The 16,682-nt window shown below is 48.9% G+C and overlaps 1 protein-coding gene across 1 annotated transcript; it reads left to right on the top strand.

The window, feature by feature from the left end:
- Positions 339–15,872, top strand: LOC110260119 (protein PRRC2A-like). The gene is made up of 4 exons (XM_021088392.1): positions 339–419; positions 3,329–3,433; positions 13,520–13,769; positions 14,109–15,872. Exons 1-4 carry the CDS (start codon positions 339–341, stop codon positions 14,321–14,323), a joined length of 651 nt encoding a protein of 216 aa, XP_020944051.1. The 3' UTR covers positions 14,324–15,872.

The raw sequence follows: 16,682 nt of genomic DNA, 5'->3' as shown, positions 1-16,682 counted from the left end.
GGGGAGGCTTGAGTGTGTGTAAATTCTAGTGGAATGGGGGAGGAAGTGAAGATGGGGAGGAAGTGAAAATGAGGAGGTGAAGATGGGGGAGGAAGTGAAAATGAGGTGAAGATGTAGGAGGAAGTGAATATGGGGGAGGAAGTGGTGATGGGGGAGGATATAAAGATGTGAGAGAAAGTGAAGATGAGGGAGGAAGTGAAAATGAAGAGAAAGTGAAGGTAGGGGAGGAAGTAAAGATGAGGAAGTGATGATGGAGGAGAAGGTGAAGATGAGGGAGGAAGTGAAGATGGAGGAGGATATAAAAATGGGAGAGAAAGTGAAGATGGGAGGAAGTGAAAATGAAGATGAAGGACGAAGTTAAGATGGAGGTAAAGATGGGGGAAGTGAAGATGAAGGAGGAGGTGAAAATGGGAGTGAAGGTGGGGAGGAGGTGGGGTAGGGGAGGAGGTGAAGGTGGGGGAGAGAAGCCCTGGAATGCCAAGGAAGGGAGGACAGGAGGGGGAAATAACCACGACAGTAGAAAGCACCTTTCTTCTCTTGGATCAGGAGGGAACCAAGAGCACACTGATGCAGATGCAGATGTAGATGCATTTGATGGGAGGAAGTTGTACAGATGTGTGTTCTTTCTAGGATAGAAAATGTGTGGAGGATTTTGGGGTGTGTGCATGTGTTTCTCAAGGATTGAGGGGTGATACTGGTATCACTGCACAGAGGCCGGGGAAGTTGGTTTTTAAAGACAGAAGGCGGAAATGCAAAGGATACCAAAGACACATTGCTAGGCTTCCTTTGCTCAAATTGGGACAATCTGAGCATCCAGAAGAACAATGACTGTAAAATAATGAATAAATAAAAATCCCGGGGGGCCATACTGAGAGAAGCTTATCTGTTTTGGGGGGGTCCTTGTATGTAAGAGGTACACATACATGAAGAAGCAACCGAGGACTGCTGATGAGGTCAGGGGCTGTGGATATGGGGGTGAGCCTGGCGTGGGCGTTGGGTCTGACAGTGCTCTCTTCCTCCGTCTTGGGGGTGACTACACTCAGTGTTCCCTCTAGAATTATCTCTTAAACTGCACATGTCTGAGTTTATATCTCACGACATAAAGCGCACCTTCCGTGTTGAGAGAAGCAGCAAAAAATCCACGTAGCCCATTTAGAAATGCTATTTCAAGCCATTGATTCCATTTCCCTAATCAAAGCACCTATATTTTTGACAAGGAGACATGCAGATGTAATTTAAAATAGAACTAATTCATACATAAATGTTATCAAGAAAATCATTTTTGAAAATACAGATCGAGCTAAGATAAGCCAAGATGAGCAATACCAAGTTGTCAGAAGAAAAGTAGCTTTGAGATCATTTATCCCTCTTTAACTTAGAAGGCTTCAAAAATTCCTCAAGCTATAAAATGTCTACCTTCTACTAAAAATGGAGGCATTCCCACTGGGGTGCAGTGGGTTAAGAAGTGCTCTGGTCTCTGTGGAGGTGAGGGTTCGATCCATGGCCCTGTGCCTTGGGTTGAAGGAGCTGGTGTTGCTGCATCTGCGGCAGAGGTCACAGATGAGGCTCAGATTCAGTCCCTGACCTGGGAACTTCCATGTGCTGTGGGTGTGGCCATAAAAAAATGAAATGAAATGAAACAAAATGAGAAAAGGAAGCAAACTGCAGACTCTCTCTCATTTGAATTAACATCCAACTAACTTAGGGTCCTAAGTGGATGGCTTTCTCAGGCATCCTCTGAAAGTGTTAAGTTTTTGAATAAAATTTGATTTTCATATAAAGGAATTTGATAAGGACCTTTTGAAGAGCTGATCAGAGGTTAGTGTTTTCCAGGGTTCATGTCGGGGCTCCAGGCTCACTGACAGCGCTGTGTTGGCCTCCTTCCCACCCCTGCCTCGTCCTGTGTTGCCCTGTCATGACCTTGATCACAAAAGGCTGGATGATCAAAATCGAAAATAACAGGCAGATTCCATCTCTCCCAAGTCTATCTTGAGTGAAAACCTTTTCAGCTTCAGAGGTGTTTTTTTTTTTTTTTTTTTTCCCTCCTTCATTTTAACACATTTATTCCACTTTGCCCAGAAAATTATTTTGGTCTCAGACAGCTCTTATTTATTCATTCCCATGGATGAAAGCAAACGCCTGGATAACGCAAAATGATCTGAAGTCAGAAACCCTTTATATTTGACTTTCAAATATGGGCTTGTACTTACATTTGATTATGCGTGTGTTTAAATATTCTGTGGATTCAATTCAGACAAAATAAACGTGTCGCAGGATAAGCATCTAACTGGAAAAGCCTGAGCCACTCCGCCCTGACCACACTCCTTAGCCACATCCAGCCCTGGGGACAGGGAGCAGGGCTCAGGCCCGGGACAGACAGACCCTCTAAGCCCACCCGCTTCTCAGCCTCTTCCCAGAAGCAAAGAAGCCTGGGCTCCCCGGGCTTCCTGGATGCTCTGCACTCCCAGCACTGCTGACCGTTGTGCAGTGCGTGCTGCCAAGATTGCTCTGCTTGGGTCCAATGAGGTCATGCTGTACAGCACAGGGAACTATATCCATGGGCTAGACCATGATGGAAGATAGTAGGAGAAAAAGAATGTATAGGTACACACACACACACACACACACACACACACACACACAACAGATATCTGTGGCTGGGTCACTTTGCTACACAGCAGAAATTGGCACAACATTGTAAATCAAAAATCAAAAAAAACAAAAAGTGCTGTCTGATCTTTCCTTCCCAGCCAGCCTGAGTTTTGGTTGTTGGCTTGGGTCCTGCTCACACTCCAGGGAGAATATTCTGGGGTGGGGGTGGATCATGGGGGCCACCCTGGAGTCTGGCCTCCACAGTTATATTTGTAATCAGTCTGTCCACTGTAAAGAGCACACACATCAGATAAAACAGACACCCGTGCAAACTGTGAGAAGTGGCTCCGGGTCGTCTCTCTATCCCTGACCCCCGCAACTGTGTTGGGACCCTGGTCCTGGTGGTTAACACACCATGGTCTTACCCAGCTTCCTTCTCCCCAGCACGCCTCCTGTTCTAGAAACTTCAGAACTTCCTCTGCGGCACAGGTTTGTGCCGGGGTTTTATCACCAGCAGAGAACTGGAGAGTTTTGGAAGGCAGGTGACATCACCAGATGTGTATCAGAGAGGGGACAAGTTGCACAAATGAAACTTATTGCAGGGGGGTGGGGGACAAAGACAAGGAGGAAAAGGAAGGAAGAGGGAGAGAGAGACACAGGGAGAAGGAAGGGGGAAGCAGAGAGGGAGAGCATTTTCCCCAGCGGACCCTGTTCCTCATCTTCTGCTCCCCCGCAGTCAGTGGCAGAGCAGGAGCACCTGCCCAAGTGTGGATGCCCTTCCAGCAGCTTCTCTCCTCCTGGGGCACCCCCTTATCCCTCCTCCTTGAGAGAGAAGTTCTGGGTGCTGCAGAAGTTCGTCCCCTCCCCACGGCCGGGAGGAGGGGCCTGGGTTATCGCACTTCCCCCAGGCCAGCTTCTCACTCCTCTGGCCTTGGGTGGCCCTAGTCACAGAGGCGGGCCTCTCCACTCTGTACTCTGGGCATCAGGCTGGCAGCCACCACCCAGGTCCACAGCCTGACTCAGCCTCCCCCGCTGACCTTGACCGGGGCTCTTCCAAGCCTTTGTTCTCTCAGCCCTCACCTCCCTCATGTGCCATGAAGGGGATGCAGAGTCCAGCCGGCTATGGGGCTGCGCCCCACGGATGGAGAAATAGCCCTCCCTCTGGGTACAAGTTCAGGTGGGTGGTGTGGTTTAACCAGAGGGCCCCCCCCACCTGAATCCACCTGCCCCCTCTCCAGCAGGCCACCCCCCAACCCAGGAGGGTTCCACACGTTCTCCTCAGTGAGACCCATCGATACTACTCTGTTCTCAGCAAACCCTGGGTTCCAGATTCTCAGCCTGCCTCTTGATGTACAAGGGAATAATTTTGAGACATAGAATGAAATTTTTTAAAAAAATGCTTTTCTTTCTCACTCCAGCCAGTTTATACAGATAAATGCCTGCCATGGACTTGAAATATCTCATTTGTCATGCATATCTGAGCAGAGGTCCCTTGTCTAGGTTTGTTCAGCCTCCTTCTCAAGCTCTGATGCCCGTGACTCAATGGAAGGGGAGCCTGCATCACTTGCAAGAAAGGAAAAAACTCAGCTAATATCATACAAACACTGTGCCCACAGGAAATGAATTAAACATGAAAGAGATAGGAGACCGTGGGGCTATTTAAGTCGCTGTTGCAAAAACCCAGGCAAAGAACGACAATGTATTTAGCTAAGGTGGCGGTGGTGGGAGGGAAGAGGCACTAAGTACTTCATACGTCTGTACGAATACATTCGTGTTGAGCTGAAGATGATAAGGCTTCGCCTGGGGTGGGTCATTTGCCCCAGAAGGACGTGACTTTTACACTGAAAGTAAAAGGGCGTGTGTGGGAGTGTGGCTGGGGCATTACAAGGGTGGCGACCAAAGGAAACGCATGTGAGACCCCCTGGGGCTCAGCCTCTCAGCACCGGGAACCAAGGCTTAATGGCTTGGCTTGGTGTCCCAGGCCGGATCTTCCAGATGCAGATGCTGCAATGGAGATCGGGGTGCAAGATGTTCAATGGAGATTTTTATGGGCTGAACTGTGTGACCCCCAAATTCATAGGTTTTACCCCTAACTCCCAGTCCCCGAGGATGTGACTGCATTTACAGATGGGGACTGTGAAGATGTGATCAGGCGAAGACGAGGCTGCTAGGTGAGACCTAACCCAGTAGGACTCAGTATCCTTGTCAGAAGAGGGGAGACTCAGAGGAGGACAGGCATGGGGGTGGGCACCTGCGAGCCAAGGAGAGATGCCCGGAAGGAAACCGGCCCTGCTGAACCTGGATCTTGGCCTTGCAGCTTCAGGACCCTGAAAACGTACTTCTGCTGTTCTGTTTACCTGCAGTGGCCCATTGTCATGGCAACTCAGGCTGACGCCTCAGGGATCAGCACCTTGAGGGGAGAAATGGATGGGCAGAGAGGGGTTAGCCCCACAGCCTCAGCTAAACTGCTGGGAGCCCCAGGGCTGGGCCTTCCCACTCAGCCGCAAAGGAGGGCCACCCTCCAATGGCAGCCTCGGCCAGGTGGCTCTCACAGCAGTCTCAGACCCTGAGTCCCTTTCGGCTGCTATAATAGAAACACCAATGACTGAGCAACTTAATCAACACATATTTCTTCCTCTTTCTTTTTTTTTTTTTTTTTTTTTTTTTTTTTGGCTTTTTAGGAGTGCATCCGAGGCTATGGAAGTTCCCAGGCTAGGGGTCGAATTGGAGTTGCAACTGTCAGCTTATACCACATCCAGAGCAATGCAGGATCCAAGCCCCATCTGTGACCTACACCACAGCTCACAGCAACACTGGCTCCTTAACCCACTGAGTGAGGCCAAGGGTCAAACCCTCATGGATACTCGTTGGGTCTGTTAACCACTGAGCCACAACAGGAACTCCCAACAAATTTATTTTTTACCGTCTGGAGGCTGGAGGTCTTAGATCAAGGTGTCTGCAGATCCACTGCCTTACAGACAGCTGTGTCCTCACGTGGTGGGGAGAGACAGACAGAGAGACAAGCACAGAGAGAGAAGCAAGCTCGCCTGTCTCTATAAGGCGTTCATCCCATGATGAGGAATCCACCGTCATAATTACCTCCTGACCTGCGAAAATCCAAGTTTTCCTTCTCCTGGGAGGAGACACCCCAGTTCTCCCTCCTGTGCTTTTCCCTTTGCATCAATTTTACCTTCTCACTAACACACACCACACTGCCCACATTTGTTTATGATTTTTATGGAAGTATAGTAAATTCACAGTGTTGTATTTAAACTATAAAGTGCTTCAGTTATATATATGTTCTTTTTCATTTTCTTTCTCATTGTGGTTTATCACAGGATAGTGAATATAGTTCCCTGTGCTGTACGGTAGGTCCTTGTTTTTATCCATCCTAAATATCATAGTGTGCATCTGCTACTCCCAAACTCCCACTCCTTCCCTTCCCCACCCCCTCCTTGGCAACCACAAGTCTGTTCTTTATGTCTGTGACTTTGTTTCTGTTTCACAGATAAGTTCAGTTGTGTCATATTTCAGATTCCACATGTAAGTGATGCCATAGGATATTTATCTTTCTCTGATATACTTCAGTCAGTATGATCTTCTCTAGGTCCATCCTAGAGATGTTACTACAAATGGCTTTACTTCATTCTTTTTTATGGCCGAGTAATATTCTATTGTGTATAGTACCACATTTTCTTCATCCATTCATTCATCCATTGATGGATTTAGGTTGTTTCTATGTCTTGGCTATTGTGAATAGTGTTGCAATGAACATAGGGGTGCATGTATCTTTTTGATTTAGTTTTGTCCTGATATATATTCAGGAGTGGGATTGCTGGATCTTATGGTAGTTCCATTTTTAATGTTTTGAGGAAGCTCCATACTGTTCTGCATAATAGCTGCACCAGTTTACATTCCTACCAACAGTGTAGGAAGGTTCCCTTTTCTCCACACCTTCTCTAGCATATATTATTTGTAAACTTTTTGATGATGGCCAGTCTGGCTAGTGTCAGGTGATTCCTCAGGGTAGATTTGATTTGCATTTCTGTAATAGTGATGTTGAGCATCTTTTCATGTGCCTGTTGGCCATCTGTATGTCTTCTTTGCAGAAATATCTATTGAGGTCTTCTGCCCATTTTTTGATTGGGTTATTTGGCTTTTTATGATTGAGTTATGGGAGCTGTTTGTATATTTTGGAAACCAAGCCCTTGTCAGTTGTATCATTTGCAGGTAGGTTGTCTTTTAGTTTTCAGAATACTTCCCTTTAAGTCACTCTGTATTGTCTGACTGCTCTGTCTGTCTTCACATCTCTTTCTGGGACTTTGCCCTTCCAGTCTCGCTTCTGTAAGGACCCTTGTGGCTACATGAGGCCTGCTTGGATCATCCAGGATAAAAACCTCCCATCACAGAGACCCTTACCCTACTCACCTCTTCAGAGTCCATTTTGCCCTTGAACATGACATTCACAGGTTAGGGAGTCTGACATAGATGTCTTTATGGGTCCATCTGCCTGTCTGCCATGAAACAGACTCTTGGGGTAGTTATTTCTTTGAATAAAGCCATTTTAAAAAAATCGATTCATCAGGCCTGTTCTTCAGTCTCTGGTGACTTTCTAGCTGGGCTGAGGCATCACTGGCCAGCCTGCAGGAGCTGCTTTTTGTTCAGCCATCCGTCCTCAGCCTCCTCAGTGTTGGTCTGGAAGGCAGGCCACCATGGCACAAGGCATACGTCCCCCACATGAACAAGGAGTGGCTTCTGACCTTGTGGTGTTGCACGGACCTTTCTCTAACGCCGTGACCTGAGCGGTCTATTATCATGCCCTTTTTACACATAAGGGAACGGAGCCTATTAATCTGGGTTCCGGTTGCTTGGGTAACGAAAGTCAGAGCTGCAATTCAACACCTCCATCTATGAAACACCAGAGCCCAGCCTCCTTCTACTCCATCACACGCCGCCCCTTGAAGAGGAGGTAATTTCCTTCATCTGCAGGGAAAGTGGAACGATGGTGTGCCACCTATGCAAGTGCTCTTCCGTGGGGCTGCTACCGCAGCCCCCACAGTGGACAAAAATGTTCTGCCCTGTGGGCTAAACGCGAATTCCTCTGAAGGGTCAGTAGCTCTAAGTTACGTTGCACTGAGATTTCCACTTGCTTGTTTTATTGTCTGTCCTTAGGCTCCGCAGAACAGAACAAAACAAAACAAGATAGAAAAATATTCCCCGCTGACTTACCTTAGCAGATGCTTGCTTGTGTCCTGTGACAGGACAGTGAGATGGGCAAAGGAGACAGTAACAGAACACTCGCTAGGGTTATCATCTCTAACGGGCAGTGACAAAAAGCAGTTGCAGAGCTGGTCTCCAGCAACAGGCAGTGTCAGTTTTTAATTGCGAGGCACTTTCTGGAATTTGATTTTCAGCGTCCTGTGGATATAAAGTGAAAACAGCTTTCTGGCATCATGACTGGGGTGAAGATCACGAACTGCGTGCATGTTGGTTTAAGGAACACCCCAGAAAGGGTTGCTTGCTGAATCTCCCTGACACACATTGCATCATCATCAATAATGACATCAAATTATAAATCACCCGAGAACTGACAAGGAGTTAGCACACATCAAACACGAGCAGGAAAAGAAAATCAGTATCCCTGTTCTAAGACCAATTCAAAAATCCTTGCCTACACCTGCCACACACCAGCAAGGAGCCAGGGCTTGCAGAACTCAAGACTCAGGATCAGCCATCAGGATGGGGAGGCAGAAGCTGGGTGTCATGGAGGCCACCTGCAGAAGGTGGAGAATGCCTTAGATGAGCAAAGGACAAAGCGGCAAAACCATGTAACAAGGAGACCATAGAAAAATGATTATTTAAGACACTGCTTTTCAAGTGGTAAATTTCAACCCGGTTAGCAAGTTATGAAATCAATTTAGTCGATTTTGCAAAATTAAACAGAACAGAATAGAAAAATATCAGAGTGCATTGCATGGAGTCAGGGCCAGCATCGTTTCATGACAAATGTTATGTGATTTTATAGAGGAAGATGCTTGTGTGTTTTGGGTCATGTTGGGAAATGTGTTTGTCCCCAAAAGGGATTGTAAAACCTTGATTTAAAGGAAGTTGTCGTGAACCCAGCCGAAAACCCTAGAGCCTATTAATCAAATCCATCCTAGAGCCAGAGCCCGTTCTCCTTGACACAGAGGTCACCTGGTGTGTGGCCAGGATCCAGGGCTGTCTTTGTTCTATAGAGGAGCCCCACAGCTGGGGTTGGGGAGGGTCCCAGCTTGGAACTGAGTGAGCCTCCAGCCTTCATGCTCAGCTTAAACCCCCATCCCTGCGAATGCTCTGAGCTTTATTTTTTTTCTTTTTCTTTTTTATTTCCTTTTTTTTTTTTTTTTTTTTTTGTCTTTTTTTCTTTTGAGCTGCACCCCTGGCATATGGAGGTACCCAGGCTAGGAAGTCTAATTGGAGCTGTAGCCACTGGCCTACACCATAGCCACAGCAGCATGGGATCTGAGCCGCATCTGCAACCTACACCACAGCTCATGGCAACACTGGATCCTTAACCCACTGATCGAGACCAGGGATCGAACCCACGTGCTCATGGAGGCTAGTTAGATTCGTTTCCGCTGAGCCACTACGGGAATTCCGACTATGAGCTTTTCGAAGGCAAATACGCCTCAGTGCATCTGGTGTATTGTCTGATGTTCCTTTTATCCCCGCTACATGACTACCCACATTTCATGTCACTAAGCAGCCATTTTATTATGTTCCAACTCTTTGGGTCAGGAGGGGGGACGCCTCACCTCTTGGCCATGACACTTGAGCTCAGGGATGGACAGCTTGAGGACAGCACCTTTACTCACATGTCTGGTGCCTGGGCTGAGGGGCACGAAGGCTGGGACTGCTGACCCGGGGCGGGACCTCTCCCACGTGGTGGCTGGGTTCCAGGTGGGAGCACTGGAGAGTGAGGTTCCAAACCACCTCGATAGAAGCTACATGCCTTTTACAAGCCAGTCGCAGAAGATCGCAGGTGGACCCTCCACCATTCTCTCTCTGCCAGAGCAGCCCCATGCTCATCCAGACTTGAAGACAGACCACACCTCTCCCTGTTTGATCTTCTCAGTTTTCTTAGTTTCCAACTAGGGTATGAAAGCCTCCTTATGGGGACAACTGATTGCCCTTGACTTGGGAGAGTGAGCAGCTCCAATTCCTTGGGACGCACTGAGTGCTTTGCGGTAATCATCTACTATTCCTTATGATGATCTGAAGTCTCTATAACACTTAGTGGGCTGGAACCACACATATATTTACCGCCTTCATTTGGTTGCTAGCATTAGGCTTATTTTCCAGTATTTTTCTCTCCAATTGGACTGTCTTTTATCTAAGCTTATCTTCAGTGTCAAGAAGTACAGCACTTCTCAACAGCCGCCCGCCCTCCGCCCCATAAGAGACACCTCCCCTCTATTCATCTTCTGCAAATTGATCCTTATGGTTAAGGCCCCCAGAATCCATTCATCACTGAGATCTGTTCTTTCCCATTTATATGGTCTTCCATTTAGCTACACCAAGCTCTTTACCATGACTAAAGCTCTTCGTCATTTTAATAGCTCTTTCTTAGAGCCAGCCCAGAGTGTCAGACTGTAAATGTATTCCCTAGAAGACCCGCAAGGTCCCAATAGCCCCAAAGCACCCCCATTCTCTCTGAAGACCCACAGTTGGGCAGCTCCCCCCGAGTAGAACTGGACACTGGTTTTCACTTATCCATCTCCTTCTGCAGAAGCCTCAGTCTTGATTTTGGTCACCTATGTCATTCCTAGTGATCCTAGCAAAGTACCTCAAACCATCTAATCTAATTGGTCTTGTGAGATAGGAAAGGAAAGCAGAGAGTTGTGAGCGAGGGGAGAGGAGTAGGAGAGAAAGGGGATGGTACAGGGAAAGGAGGGAGGGGGATGCTCTTTAGAGAAGGGTCACGGGAGCCCAGCACCACGCAGGGAAGGTGACTCTGCTTCCCATCTCAGGGAGGAGTATGCAGAGCACCCCAGAGGCGGAGTCATGATGGGGGAGATGGGGTCAGGATGGGGGAGGTGGGGTCGGGATGGGGGAGGTGGAGTCAGGGAGAGTGGGGACTGCGCCTGCCCAGGGGTACTTCTGGGCCCCCTCCAGCCCTGCCCTGCCTCGGTGCCACTTGGGGGTACTGGCATGTTCTCTGTGGGTACGTCGTAGGAAGTACTCCTTTTTCCAGTGCCAGGTAGGCGATGGACGGGATGCTTGGGGACTCTGACTGTGGTTACTGCCCCAGCTCCCTGCACATTCATAGGCTAAATGGGCCACAGCTCTGGTCACTAATGCAGGCCCATGCCCGGGGGCTCAGACTGGGGTCACTGCCCTCTGCCAAAGGCTGTCAGGGCCCACCTCAGAGAGGAGGTAAAGTGTGCTGATAGAGGAGAGGTATGTCATGGCCCATTCACTGCAGCCAGTTTGGCTGGAGTGGGTGGTAAAGAATGAACGTGTCCTTTCAGCATCTCAAAGATCACTTCCTGGAGCCGTGTTAGTGTGGGCACCCACCTAAGCACCTGTGTGGAGGGCTCAGAAACTCCACTGCAGCCAGCCGGCAAGCATCTGCACCCTGCCCTCGGCCTCTATCAGAGAGGTGCACTCCTGCCGCAGAAGCAGTCATGGGCCCTTTCTCTCGGCTTGAAACGTTTGGAGCCGTGGTCCTTCTGGGTTTGAACCAGGGTGGTTCTCCCACTCAGAGGGTACAGACCATGAGGATGTTCCAGGCGCCTCGCCATCCTTCCTGTGCCAGGCACTGTCCATGCATACTTGTACCCTGGCAGCCCAAGTGGACGCATCGGATGACAACCTGGTCTTTTCCTGACACAGGGATGTCAGGTGGCCCGAGGTCAGAGGGCGAGCAAGACTCAGAGGATTCTAAGCCAGGCAGTCTGAGCCAGAGCCCACTTCCTGTTTTGCCACCTCTCCACACACTCCCTAAGCCAGGTACCAAAGAGCAGGCCGTGGCTCCACCTCCACCGTGGGGAACTTTAGAGAAGCTGTGTGTCCAGATGCCCTTGGCACAGCTCGGGTCTCTTCTTCCCAGAAAGCTGAGTATCCATTTCCATCCCAGACTTGCAGGAGACTTAAATACTGAGACTTCTCCCCGGGGACAAAGTTCCCACATCTAGCCTGACTCTTCTGAGGTCCTGGGGCCTCAGAACTGCCTGCAAACAAGAGGAGGACTCAGCTCCCCCAGAATCCTCAGTCCCCATTCTGGGGGACTCCAGGTGGCTGCCAGGGATGCCTCAGCTCAGCTCTGTGCTTGGCAACCTGCCCCTGGGTCCAGGCAGACTGAGAATGGGATTGAAAAGCCTGGAATTTAAATCAAAACTCTGCGTGTACATTTTTTTTCCAGTAGGATGGTCTTTGATCAAAATTTTCAAGGCGTTTGGCCCAGAAAGGAGTGCCTGGACCTTAGGGACAGGGTTGGGGATAGGAGGGAACAGTGATCTTTAATGCTTGCTCCATCAGCTGCACAGGCCAGTACCAACCAGCTCTCCTCCTGTCTATCGCCGGAGTTAGCAGAAGCTTCTACAGCCAAGGCTCAGCCACACAGTAAAGCACTACACACAGACCTGGCAAGTCACAGCCATCAGCAGCTAATACATCATAGTTGGGGGATATTAAGAAATTATTCTTAGTTTTGTAACATAGGATCATGACACTGTGGTCATGTTTGTAAAAGTCCTTAGCCTGGAGTTCCTGTCATGGCATAGCAGAAACGAATCCTATAAGGAACCATGAGGTGGCAGGTTCAATCCCTGGCCTCGATCAGTGGGTTAAGGATCCAGTGTTGCAGTGAGCTGTGGTGTAGGTCGCAGACTCGGCTCAGATCTGGCATTGCTGTGGCTGTCGTGTAGGCCGGCAGCTACAGCTCTGATTAGACCCCTTGCCAGAGAACCTCCATGTGCCAAGGATGCGGCCCTAAAAAGACAAAAAAAATGAGAAAAAAGAAAAACTTTATGTAAGTCCTTAGCCTGGAGTTCCTGTCGTGGTACAGCGGAAACGAACCCGACTGGGAACCATGAGGTTGTGGGTTTGATCCCTGGCCATGAGCTGTGGTGTAGATCACAGACTCTGCTCAGATCTGGCATTGATGTGGCTGTGGGGTACTCCAGCAGCTATAGCTCCAACTGGACCCCTAGCCTGGGAACCTCCATATGCCGCAGGTGTGGCCCTAAAAAGCAAAATAAATAAATAATAAAATAAAAGTCCTTAGCCTTTGGGCTGGGGTGACTGGAACAGACAAAAGAAGAGAAGAGAAAATGTTGACACTCTTTCAGGCTGGAGCCCAGCACTTGTGAGTTCGTAATGCTATTTTCTCTACTTTGAATTTTTAAAATGCCATAATAAAGTTTCTAAAATAAAAATAAATCAAAGCTACTGTTCTTCACAAGATGCAAATCACGGAGCCAAGCAGAAGTGTTACCCATCCTAGAGAGAGCCAGGGTGAGCAGTCCCCACCCCGACATTGCCCTTGGGGTGGGTGCCAGGCTTTGGGAGGAAAGCAGGTAAGAGGTGGGGCCAACTATTAAAGGGTTGGCGCTTCTTCTCACCCGCCCCGCGGCTTCGCGCACTTAGCCTCCCAGGCCTCAGCTTTGCTCCTCAAGAAATGGTAGGACCGGGAACACACACACACACACACAGACACCCGGATAGAAGGAGGTGGGTGGGAGCGCCTCAGGGTTGCCCAGGTGAGGCAGAGTCTGGCATTTTCCGAAGCTTGCTCGGGGGACGCGGGGGTGGGTGTGGATCGTGATTAGGAAGGAACACGCGGGCGCGCGCGCACACGCACGCACAGGCACACACATACAGTTTCTCCGTCTCCCCGCATCCCTTCCTCTTCCTCTCACCCCGCCCCCGAGGGGCGGTGCCCTAGTCCCTAGGGGACGGTTTTTGGCCGCGAACCCGGGAGGGCGGCGGGCCCAGGAGGAGGGCTTGGGTCCCGGGCGCCCCAGCTGGGTGGCGGTGGCGCGGCGGTCCCTCCCCCACGGCCCCATCCCCCTCCCCCGTCTCCTCCGCCCCATCCTCCTCCGGTCCTCGGCTGCCGCGGCTAGAGGAGCAGCCCGCGGCGCAGCGACCGCGCAGCCTTTGTCTCGGGGCCGCCGGGCGGCGGGCCCAGCGCAGGCGTAAGTGACCGGTGGCCGAGCCGCGGGGCTCGGCGGGGAGCGGGCCGGGGTCGCGGGCGCTGTCTGCGGGGGACGCGGGCCAGCTCAGGCGTCCGGAGCTCCGGCTGTGCGCTACCCGGGAGCCGCGGGGGGCTTGGAGGGGCTACGGCCGGGAGGAGCGCCGAGAGGGGCAGGGGACCTGGAGATGGCACGGGGTGGGTGTGCGGGGCGCGTACAGGGGTCGCCAAGACCCCGCTCTAGGGGACCGGGATTCGGTACTAGTTCGCTGAGCGCCGCAGCCTTGCGCCCGCGGACATGCGACTTGAGTGCAAATCCTGTCGGCTGTGTTTCTCCGGGCAGAGGCCAGGCGAGGACGCAGGAGGCAGCGATATCAGGGAGTGATGAAGGAACAGGAGAGGAGCAGGCTGGCGTCACCATCACCACCACCACCATCATCACCATCATCGTCGCTGACCATCGTCCATACTAGCACCCCCCCCCGTATAATGCCAACTTCATCAGATTATTTCCTTTTCATGGGTAATATGAAAATGCGACAGACTGACTCAAATTAAGAATAAGTACATCCTCAGGGGCGTTCAGTCATCCCTCCATTGCCAGTTAGCCACCTCCGTTTTCCCGTCAGGAAAAGGGGCACAGTCAGACCCGGAGGGCTGGGATGCCTTCTGTTTTTCTAGTTCAGGTACTGAAAAAGTTTTATAAATGAAAAAAGAAATTTCCCCCTCACTTGGAAATAACGATGATGATGCTAAAGTAATATTTTTACTAAATTAGATAATCATGAGTTTAAAATTTTTCTCTTCTTTGATTTTTGAGTGAAAACATCAGTAGCAAAGGGAGACATAAGGAAAATAAAACTTTCCTAAAATAGCACCAAGAATAGAGGCAGAAGAAGCCTTCTGCAGAAAAATCACCCAAGTGGGCTGAAGGCTTTCATTGGAAGAAGAGAAAGTGCCCTGTTAGTGGTTAGTGTCACTAGATCTCATTAGTTTGGATGCATAGCGTGTCCCTTGGGTGTTTGTCACCCTCCTGAAGAATGTCTTAATTGCTGTGTCTCAAAACTGACCTTTACCTGATCCAGAGCCAGTGGGACTATTAGGAAGGCCAGGAAAGCAGAGGGACTTTCTCATCAAAATAACTTCCAGAAAACAGATACCCAAGTCCCCAGTGTTTCTGCCTACTGGTCAGAAATGAACCTTGGACGTTCACATTCTGAGTTGTAGTCTGAGACAGACAACTAGACAATTCTACCTTTCCTGATGTGCTTGGGAAAAGGTCTTGCCTCAAAGTCAGGAGAACACTCTCCTTTTCCTTAGGGCAGTGGTAGGTTCTCCCTGTGTCCCGGCCCTGCAATTCAGAAAGAAGGAAGTGGTGCTAGCAAGCACAGTGTGGGCCCCCCAGAGCAGCTCTTGCCATTACCACAGTTTAAGATTCCTCAAACATTGAAATAGAACTCTACTTCATTAACGCAATTTGGAAATGGGGTTTTTAAATAATATATGCGGTTTGTAGCGAATGGCTTTGATGACATTTCCTTCCTTAAAAATATTTCAGGGCTTCAAATTTAAGGAAGGCATCACCGCTCTAAAACAGTCACATTTCCAGAACAAAACGTTAAGAATTCCTTCACCATGTTTTTAGTTCTGGACCTTTGGGAAATAATTAGCTGCATAAGGAAGATTTATGCCTTTGGTTGTTCCCGAGTTCTCTTGTTATATCCGGCATGAATTGTTCAGCCCATAGGAGTATTTATACCTCGTATGAATTACACTGTAGTATTAAGGTAACTTCCTTTTATTGATGATAAAAGCTATGATTTACACACTTAAGATGCACAACTCTTCAGGGTTGTACTGCTTGATGGATCTCTGCCTCTGTGAATCCCCAGGAAACCTCCACCCAGAGCAAGAGACAGAAAATCACCCTGGTCCCAGAGGGTCGGTCCCCTTATGCCCCTTCCCACATATAACCACTCCTTAGGCTATTCTCAACATAGAAAAATATTTTATTTTTTTGTTATTATTTTCTTTTGTTGGGGTTTTTTTTTTTTCGCCACCCTGTGGCATCAGATCTGAGCCACCATTGCGACGTATGCCACAGCTGTGGCAATGCCAGATACTCTAACCCACTGTGCCGGGCTGGGGATCAAACCTCCTTCCTGGCACTGCAGAGATGCTGCCAGTCCCACTGCACCATGGTGGGAACTGCAGAAAAATAATTTCTTTCAAAATAATTTTTTTAAAATCCCACCCACCCCATTAAATCTGGTTGGCCTCTGCCTTTAGCAGCAAATATGACTGGGTCCAGGCCCTGGGCCCAGCACAGTATAGACAGGAAACTTCCCCTGGAGAGGCAGATAAGGAGATGATTAAACAATCAGGGGAAATGTTATGTGCAGATACAGAGAGTTATAGGAATTCAAGGCAGACTGTACCCTGGCTTTGAGGGGGCAGTTCAGTTTGGGTTTTGGGGGGGATTTTTTTTTTAGACTTTAGAAAAGTTTTTTATTGGAGTAAGGTTGACTTACAATGTTGTTTTAGTTTCAGGTGTACAGCAAAGTGATTCAATTATGCATATACATATATATACATATATCCATTCTTTTTTCAGAGTCTTTCCCATATAGGTGATTACAGAATATTGAGTAGATTTCCCTGCGGTATGCCTGGGAACCTCCATATGCCACGGGAGTGGCCCTAGAAAAGGCAAAAAGACAAAAATAAATAAATAAATAAATAAATAAATAAATAAATAAATAAATAAATTCATTTGTATCATTTTTATTAGATTCCATATATGTGATATTATGTGATATTTGTCTTTCTCTGTCTGACTTCATTCAGTATGGTCATCTCTAGGTCCATCCATGTTGCTGCAGATGGCATTGTTTCATTCTTTTTTATGGCTGAGTAA

Source organism: Sus scrofa, chromosome 3, assembly GCF_000003025.6.
Source record: "Sus scrofa isolate TJ Tabasco breed Duroc chromosome 3, Sscrofa11.1, whole genome shotgun sequence".
NCBI lineage: Eukaryota > Metazoa > Chordata > Mammalia > Artiodactyla > Suidae > Sus > Sus scrofa.
Note: the sequence above shows the minus strand (reverse complement) of the source record. Positions and strands in the feature narration are given on the sequence as shown.

Bases quoted from the DNA above. Each gene is read 5' to 3' on its own strand.
- LOC110260119 (XM_021088392.1), top strand. From the start codon at position 339: ATGAAGATGAAGGACGAAGTTAAGATGGAGGTAAAGATGGGGGAAGTG. The intron at 420-3,328 runs GTGGGGAGGAGG...GCTCCCCCGCAG, and splicing joins AGGTGAAAATGGGAGTGAAG to TCAGTGGCAGAGCAGGAGCA. The intron at 3,434-13,519 runs GTGCTGCAGAAG...GCGGTGCCCTAG, and splicing joins CCTTGAGAGAGAAGTTCTGG to TCCCTAGGGGACGGTTTTTG.